Below are 9126 nucleotides of genomic sequence, written 5' to 3' on the forward strand. Positions count from 1 at the left end.
CGATAGGGAAAGGAAGGGGCTAGGGGCTGAGGGGGTAGTCTGGGGTGACAGGGCTCCTATCCCTGCCCAGAAGCAGGGCAGGGCTGAGCAGGGGGTGGAGTCGGAGCCGATCAAGGTCAGAGTGGGTCAGGGGTATGGGGGTGCTGATAAAGCTAGAGAGCAGAGCAAGACGGGAGAGAGGACGGGGTCTGGGCCAAGGTTGCAGGTAGGACCACGAATGAGGGCATGGCTGGGGTGGGGCAAGAGCAGCACTGGGTCCGAGGGGAAAGCAAGGGGGGGCATCCAATCAGGATGGGGAACACTCGGGGTCTGGCTTCTGTGTGATCAGGGCCAGTGTCAGGATGGGGGGGAGGGGCAGAACTAAGGAAGGGGCAGGACAGAGGGCGGGGTCAAGCTCACAGGGAGCAGTGAAGGGCCGGGCCCAGGCTCCTAGGAAGTCAGGGGTGAATCACAACAGGGAGGGAGGGGGTCGGGAGTAGTAGGGTCCAGGGTGAGGTCATGTCTAAGTGGAGCAGGAGCCAGCATAGGTGGATGAGGAGGAGGTGGTCGGAAATAGGGTTCTTGAGTCACAGTCTGGGGCAGTTGTGAGCACAGTGGGCGTGTAAGTCAAAGCCAGGAGCGGAGCCACAGCCGAACTAGGGGCGGGGCATGTGATCACAGCCTGGGAGCAGGGTCTCAGCACCTAAGACCTCCAGGAGAGGGCGGGCCACAGTCAAGTGCGGGGTCAACATCAGCGGAGGGGTCAGAAGGGGGCAAGGCAGCAACGGGGGAGGAGCGGCAATGCGGAGGCGCCTCCCTTCCCATCGTACGCCTCCCCGCCCAGTCCACAGGTTTCTGTTCCGAGGCTTCGTGCCCACCTGCTGGTACTGGCGCAGCGCCTCCTCCTCGCCCGCCAGGCGCGCTCTCTCCTCCTCGTCCGGCTGGTACGAGGCGGGAACCTGGTAGGCCTCAGGCCGTGCCCGGCAGCACATCTCGCAGCCGGGCCTCGTGGGCTTGTTAATGAAGGTGCAGCCGGGGCACTGCCAGCCCACCTGGGGGCAGAGTCGAGGGGAGGAGGGGCGGGGTGCTGAGCACGGCGCAGGGAGCGGCACGGAAGCGTGGAGGCGGAGTCGGGGGCGGGGCGCGCGGTCTAGGGCACGGCTTACCGGCGGGGGCTCGGGAGCGGCTTCCGGCTGGCCCCGCCCCGGCTCCTGGGGGGCTCCGGGCTTCGTGGGCGCTGGCTCCAGGGGGCCCCGGGGCTGAAGCGTGAGGTCCTTGAAGCCCAGATCTAGGGAGGAGGGTGTAGGGGGTGGCAGATCCACGCAGCCCACTTCGCGCACATTCTGAGCCAGCCGCGCGCCCTCCGCCCCTCAGTCCTCTCCCTCCTCCCTGGGGGAGTCTCGGGTTCAGTTCGCTAGGTGAGCCCTGTCCCGCTCTCACAGGGTCAGAGTCCCTCCTCCACCCGAGAATGCTGCCGCGTGCTCCCGGCTTAAAACCCCGCCGCCTAAAGACAGGCCTCCTGTGCTCAAGTCATGCACCTGGGGGGGGACAAACACTTCTGTCCTGCCCCTGCCAAATCCTGAATCTGCATCTATTCATGAGGGGACATCGGACGGAAAAGCGGAAAAAAAAAAATGGCTGGAGTCTTCAGATATCAGGACAGTCACAGGAAGACTGAGGACACCAAAGACTGAAAGACCCTGGGAGACACACCACGGCCAGGTCTCCTGGTATAAAGGACGTAAGTGCGACAACTGGTCAAATCTGGGTAACATGGGGCACCTGGGTGGCTCAGTCGGTTAAGTGTCCGACTTCGGCTCAGGTCATGATCTGGAGATTCGTGCGCTCGATCCCTGCAAGGGGCTCTGTGCTGACAGCTCAGAGTCTGGAGCCTGCTTGGAAATCTGTCTCTTTCTCTGTCTCTGCCCTTTTCTGTCTCTCAAGAATGAATAAACGTTAAAATTTTTTTTTTTTTAAACTCTGGGTAAAGTGTGGATTAGGTAACAGTACTTTATCACTGCTAATTTCCTCAATTTGGTAGCTGTATGTGGTAATGTAAGAAAATGACACCATTTTAAAGAAAATGCACACATCATGTGTGCAACTTCAGAACGGTTCAGAAACCTATATTTATGCATATAAAGAGAATGATAAAGCGTTGAAATGTTCATATTTGGGCGAACACACGTGAAACGTCCTTGGGAATTTGTTACACAATTCTTGGTACAATTTTGCAACTTTTCTGTATGTCTGAAATATTTCCAGATAAAAATCAATTTCCAGATAAGAATAAAAAAATAAAAATTGAGAACACATGCTATCATTATCATCGCGCCCAATTCACAGATTTAGAAACTGAGCAGTAGAGACCGGAAGGGACTCGCCCAAGGTCACACAGCAGATAAATGCTGGGGCCAGGACTGAACTCAGCCCCTCTCCTCCAGACCACCTGCTCCCAAAATGGCTCCCGCCTGGGGTGTCCTTTGTCGTCTCTTGTGCACTATGGATCAGGTCCTCCCGGGGAGGGTGACTGACCAAGAGCCCACGGACTCTGCTCCCTCTTGCCCTGTGACCTGAGGGGCCACTCAGAGGCAGACCTCACCTTCCAGCATCCGCAGCTGCCTCTCCCGCTGCAGTTCCTGAGGGTTAAGTGAGGTGTTGCGGGCTGACAGCAGATAGAGGTAGGCGCTGTCCCCGTTCCGCCGCACCCCATGGGAGTGCAGGGTCTCCTGGTCCCGGGCCAGCCGCTGCCCAATGACCCACTGCTGTAGGACAGGTGGAAAGCCGTAGTCCAGGAAAACCTGGCGGGGACAGGGAGAGAGGGGGAGGGGAAAGGGAGGACCAGAGTAAAGGGAGGTAGAAGCAAAATGGGGAACGTGTGCCCTGATGGTTCCCTTTAGTGTACCCCTTCCACTTGCGCCTCCCCCGCAACTCACCATGTCCTTGAGGGAAGCCACTGTCATGTCAGGACGCACTGTGAGCCAGATGGTGACGGTGTGCATCTGAGCATCCTCCACGCTCACCCACAGCCTGCGGAGAAGGTCACAGGTCCGGCCTCAGCCCCCAGCTATGGGCGTGTACCTGTCTGCACACGCGTGCACGCAGGTGCGTGGGCACATATACACGTGCACGTGCCCACAGCCGCCCCGTCTGGGTTAGGGGCCTTTCCTGGATTCCCACAGCCCTGTGCTTCCTCCTGTATCAGAGGCCCCTGCTTAAGCCCGCGCCACGGCTCCACACGGCTCTGAGAACCGAATCCAGACTCACTGCCTCCGTGATCCGGGCCCCTCCCTACTCCCCAGCCTCCTGTTATTCTCTCCTGGCTCCTTAGCCAAACCACCAATGGTTAGTATTTACTATATGCCAAGGTGCTTCAAAGCACGTAATGTGTTTTAGCTAATTTAATCCTCTCCACAAACTCAGGAGGCAGATACCGCTGTTTGAAAGATACAAACACGAGGCACAGACAGGTTACACTGACGCTACCAAGTAGCACTGAGACCATTCCACGCAGGATTTCAACCCCGTGTGGCTCCAAAGGAACACCAGCTTTCTCAAGGAAGGATCCTTCAGCATTTTGGGGAGATCGAAAGCATGAAAAGGAAGGGCTAAGATGAAAAAAGCCAGTGGGGCACCTGGGTGGCTCAGTTGGATAAGCTTCCGATTTTGGCTCAGGTCATGATCTCCCGGTTCGTGGGGTCGAGCCCCGCATCGGGCTCTGTGCTGACAGCTAGCTCAGAGCCTGGACCCTGCTTCGGAATCTGTGTCTCCCTCGCTCTCTCCCTCTCTCTCTGCCCCTCTCCTGATCATACTCTGTCTCTCCCTCTCTCAAAAATAAATATTTAAAAATTTTTTTAAAAAAAGATGAAAAAAAACCAGAACTGATCAGAGCACAGAACAAGAACAGTAAGAAGCAATCAGTAAATGAGGGCGAGTCCCTGGAAATGTACAAAGTGACTCCGGACTCACGTAAGTTTAGATCCAGCTATAAGTTCACAACAAAAACGGGAGATATGAAATGACACGAGGTGGCAGTTAATAAATCCAGCATGTGAGGAAACTCGGGGGGTCCAAGACCAGGTTTCTTAAATTTACAGCATAAAAGTAAAGAGGAAGAGTAAACAAGACAGCGTTAAGAACGGATGCGTGTAGATCTCCTTTGGTTCCTGACTGGAGTGAACCAACTATAAAAATTAATGAGATAATCAGGTAAACTATAATATAAACAGTATTAGAGGATTTTAAGGAATTACTGTTTACTTTTTCAATGGTAATGGTACTGAATGGTACTGAGTGGTAATGGTACTGAGGTTAATAAATCACGGGGAGGTAATACACAGCATGGTAATTATAGTTAACAATTCTGCATCATATCTCTGAATGCCGCAGAGAATAAATCCTAAACGCTCTCATTGCAAGAAAAAATAAGGGCGTCTGCCTGGCTCACTTGGTAGAGCATGTGACTCTTGATCTCGAGGTGGTGAGTTCGAACCCCATGTTGGGTGCAGAGATTACTTAAGATAATAATAATAATAATATGTAAGTATGTGAGGCAGCAGGCGTCAACTTGTGTTCATCACCGCACAACACATACATGTACCAAGTCATGTTGTACATCTAAAATGGTTCTGAGGGGCACCTGGGTGGCTCAGTCGGTTAAGCAGCCGGCTTCAGCTCAGGTCATGATCTCACAGTTCGTGGGTTCGAGCCCCGCCTCAGGCTCTGTGCTGACCGCTCGGAGCCTGGAGCCTGCTTCTGATTCTGTGTCTCCCTCTCTCTCTGCCCCTTCCCCACTCACACTCTGTGTGTCTCTCTCTCAAAAATAAATAAACATAAAAAGAATTTTTAAAAAATAAAAATAAAAAATATATAAAATGGTTCTGAAATTTTCAACATGTGGATGGGAAGAGGGGAGGTTCCTCACACAACACACAGCAATTCTCGGGCATCAGCAGGGCGTCCTACATTTCAACTCAATTCTGACCCTATCGACCCAGACCGAGCAGCAGGTGTCCACAGGTTAAGGGCTCAGTCCTATAAGACCAACCCCTCTCAAATGCCAGTCATGAGCCCGCGCTGAATCACCAGATATAGAATTGGGGGTTCCAACAGCCCCACTCCCTGGGTTCAATTAATTTGCTAGGGCAGCTACAGAACTCAAACATTTTGCTTACGAGATCACTGGTTCGCTATAGAAGGATAGAATTCGGGGACAGCCAGATGGGAGAGATATACAGGGCAAGGCATATGGGAAGGGGTCAAATCTCGCTGTGCTCACCAGTCCAGAAGCTCTCTGAACCCTGTCCTTTTCCGTTTTTATGAAAATCTCGTTACACAGGCCTGACTGATTAAACCATAGCCAAGGGGGACTGATTCTACCTCCTGTCCCTGTCCCCTCCCAGGAGGTCAGGGGGTTGGGCTGAACATTTCCAACCCTCTAATCACACTGGCTGGTTTCTCGGGTGACCAGACCCCATCCTTAGGTGATCTGGGGGAAGGGGGTCCAAAAGTCACCCCCTTCACATACCAAACGGCACCTTTACCACTCTAAAGTTCCAAGGGGCTCTGTGCCGGGAAAGAACAAAGACCGAGACTATTTTCCTTATTATCAATCACAATAGCACAACGCCTTAAACTAATACAATGTTATATGTCAATTACAGCTTGGTAAAACTCGAAAAGAAGATGGGTCCGTATAAAAAGCAGGGCACAAACGTTCACAGCAGCATTACTCATATCAGCCAAAAAGTGGGGAACCCCCAAATGTCCATCAAATGATTAATAGAGAAAATACGGCATATTCGTACAATAGATTATCATCAAGCAACAGAAAGGAGTAACGTTTGATACACACTTCAACACGGATGCATCGAGAAAACATGACGCTTAAGTGGAAGAAGCCGGACACACAAGAGGCCACGTGTGGGATGAAATGTCCAGACGAGGCAAGTCCCTGGAGATAAAAAGTAGATTCATGGCTGCCTAAGGCTAGGGTTGGGGAAAAGGAGGGAGAGGAGTCCAGGATCAGCAAGGACTGGGGTTCTTTACAGGATGATAGAAAGTTACTAGGTAGCAGTGAAAAGGCAGGGGTGGGGGGAAGATAAACACCGCCATTTATGGAATGACTGACATGTGCCAAGCATTGTGCTAAGCATGAGGACATCGATTCAGTCCCCTGGGGAAGGATGAACAGTATCCATTCTTCCCTGCTTCTCTCGCTAACAGGAACCCCGAGTTCTAGCCGGATGCCTGGGTCTCGCAGCCTCCCGCAAGCCGAGTGGGGCTGTGAGAGCACGTTCCGGTCCACCGGAATTAAGTGGCAGAAGTGTGTGTGACTTTCTGAGCTGTGCTCTTAAGGGTGGGAGCGGGTGTCCCTCTTCCCTTTTGTAGAGGCCGCTCTGGGGCAACAGGCTTGAGCAATAACAACCTGATCAAGAACAAAGGACCCCCAGCGACTAACAAGCTAAATGCAAACAGGCTCACTAAACGACCCACCTTGAAAATATCCATAAGGCCCCGCTGACAAATGGGTTACTTGCACCAGGCACTGGGGCCAAAAAAAGGGAAAATTCCAAATGTCCCCATAGCTTCCCATTCAGCCCTTGAAATCTAGGCCCCCTCAGACAGCCCCTGCTTTGCTGTCCCGCTCACCACTCCCTAGTGGTGTATTCAATACACGTCGATCTCTTTAGTTCTGCCACCTGTACAGCCAACTTCTACCCGATTGGATCGCCCCACATTTGGGGGCCCCCATCTGACTGGGAGAGACACCACACCTTCCGCCCTGCCGGCAAGAATGTTGATGGGATGGCGGGAGCTGCAACAGCCATTTTAGACCATAAAGCAGACAGCAGAACGGACTCCGAGAATGGAAGAGTAACAAGACAGAAGCCTGAGTCTCCAAGGATTATGGGGTCCACAGCCCCCACATACAGACTGCCTGCTAGCAAACTCGGTTATGCCACCGTTCCTGTTTTTTCTGTTATACGAGGACTAACATTCCAATACACCTTCTAACAACCCTCTGAGATGGCTTCCTATTATTGCCTCGTTTTTAAAATTTAAAAAAAAGCCCTGAAACTTCCGAGAGGTGAAGTGACTTGCTATAGACCTCATGGCTGATGAGAGATGGCGCCTGGGTTGGAAGCCAGGTCTCCTGACATCAGAACCTGCCAGTAATGATATACGACAAGGATATACTAGTGCGGCCCCACTGGGTTCCAGGAAGCCCGAGGACTTAGGCCAACCACGCCCTCCTCACCTGATGTCCTGTGTTGGGGAGACCTCAGGCTTCAGCTGCACGCTCAGGGGCACCCGCTGCTCTGCCAGCCAGATGGCACACTGCATTGCCACCTGCTCATCCCCGCCTGCCACTGCTCGTGAGAGTCTCAGGGCCATGTCCTCGGCTGAAATCCAGTACAACGGAAGCGGGTTAGCACCCGGTTTATTTCCCAGGAGCTGGGGGTGTGGGAGGTGGGGTGCCTCGCACATGCCGCTTCCTCGGTCTTCCTGGTGAACTCCTACATATCCTTCAGCACCCAGCTTAAAAGTCCCTTTCTCTGATACTCCCCGATCCCCCTCCCTGTTCATTCAGTTCTATTTGTCCTTCATACTCCCAGGGCCCCATACGTCCATTTATGTGACAAACATTTGTTGAGCTCCCACTGTATACCAGTCACTGTCCCAGAAACTGGGATTTGGCAGCGAATAAGATAAACAGGTCCTTCTCCTCAGGGACCTCCCAGCCCGGTAATGAGACAGGTGACAGAAAAAAAAATTCAGATTGTGATCCCTGCTGGCAAGGAAGTAAACAGTATAAGGAGATCAGGGAAGGCTTCTAGGAAGAGGTGATGCTGAAGCTGAGAACAGGAGAGGCTAGATGTGTCCAGACCCAGTTAGGGAAGAGCATTCCGGGTGGAGAGAAAGGTCAGGGCAAAGGCCTTGAGCCAGAAATGATTGGATGGGAACAGAAAGAAGCCAGTGGGGCTCCATGAGAACGAACAGGGGGGTGAATGGGGTAAGACTGTGAGGTCAGTGAAGCCAGAAGGGCCTTGTCGGCTAACCGAGGGCTCTGGCCTTTGTTGTAAGAACACAGAGGGGCACAGGGTGGGTTCTGGACAGGGTGATGATATGCCCCGACATGTTCTACAATGCCGCGGTGGGGGGGGGGAGCACAAGGACCCCTAGTATTTAGGCCAATTGAGATCTGTCTCCCCGACCAGCCTAAGAGATCTCCTCTGTTCTCTGGGAGCTCTCCACCCCATCACAACACAGAATTGGTTCGTGGTGGCCAGGGGGGAACGCCACAGTTGAATGACCAACTTCTGGAAGCAACCAGGCCCCAAGGAAGGAAACTGAGGGGCAGTTGGGTAGAGGAAGGGTGCGGTTGAAGCTAGCTCTCCCAGGCCCTTCGGGACAGGGGAGGCCAGGGCCTGCCAGGGCCCACCTCCTAAAGGAAGTTTCCCAGCCGCCTCCAGGCTGTGCCCACCTTTCTTGGTCTTCTCGTCCATCTGGCGTGGTTGCGCCCATGCCCCCAGGCGGGGGCGGCAGCTCCGTTGAAATGCTATCCCTGGGTCACCTGGGAGAGGACGGATGACCCCAAGTAATTCAACCCCGGCCCGGCCCGGTGGCCTCCGGCGCGGCGCGAACCCTCTTGGTGCCCTGGCGTCCCCAGATGCAACCGGGTAACATCACAAGCACCGGAGACCCGGTACGGGAACCGGCTGGGACCCCGCGTGGGAGGTGAAAGGGCAAAGGGCACCGAGCCAAGCTCACGATGGGCGACAGAGGAAGCGGGACAGGCCTGGTGCGGGGACGAGGGTGAGACCGCTCAGCCCGGCGCTGTTAGTCTCTGGGGAGGATCCCCCCCAACTTCTCGCTGCTGGGAGCACCCCTGGTGCCCGGGATTGCAGCCACACTCCCTCCCCTGCGGGGTGGCCCCAGGCAGGCAAGAGGGGAGGGGAGCCGCTACAGCGAAAGGGAAAGTGAAAGTGGAGGCCCCGGAAGTGGGGCAGCTGATTGTCGGGACATCCGGACACCCTCCCCCTCAACCACCCGGCACACCCAGCGGCGGCTGACACCTACGCAGTCCTCGGCGGCGCACGCCCTGCGCCGGGCTCGCGGCGGTCCGGGGTGCCCAGAGACCTT

The 9126-nt window shown here is 54.3% G+C and overlaps 1 protein-coding gene across 2 annotated transcripts in view; it reads right to left on the bottom strand.

Moving 5' to 3' along the window:
- RBCK1 (RANBP2-type and C3HC4-type zinc finger containing 1) overlaps positions 1-9120 on the bottom strand; it is a 16164-nt gene extending 7044 nt beyond the window's left edge. Inside the window, exons 1-7 of one of the 2 annotated variants that reach the window (XM_077767034.1) lie at positions 9064-9120; positions 8468-8557; positions 7241-7385; positions 2916-3009; positions 2582-2780; positions 1146-1267; positions 858-1031 (exon numbers count right to left, since the gene is read on the bottom strand). In XM_077767034.1, coding sequence (XP_077623160.1) covers positions 858-1031; positions 1146-1267; positions 2582-2780; positions 2916-3009; positions 7241-7385; positions 8468-8489 — 756 coding nt within the window. In that variant the 5' untranslated portion in view covers positions 8490-8557; positions 9064-9120. Of the gene's footprint in view, positions 1-857; positions 1032-1145; positions 1268-2581; positions 2781-2915; positions 3010-7240; positions 7386-8467; positions 8558-9063 lie in introns of those variants that run through there. The other variant, XM_077767035.1, reaches the window with a different exon arrangement.
- Positions 9121-9126: the final 6 nt, after the last annotated feature.

This window comes from Crocuta crocuta, unplaced genomic scaffold (assembly GCF_008692635.1).
Source record: "Crocuta crocuta isolate KB4526 unplaced genomic scaffold, BGI_CrCroc_1.0 scaffold15, whole genome shotgun sequence".
Lineage (NCBI taxonomy): Eukaryota > Metazoa > Chordata > Mammalia > Carnivora > Hyaenidae > Crocuta > Crocuta crocuta.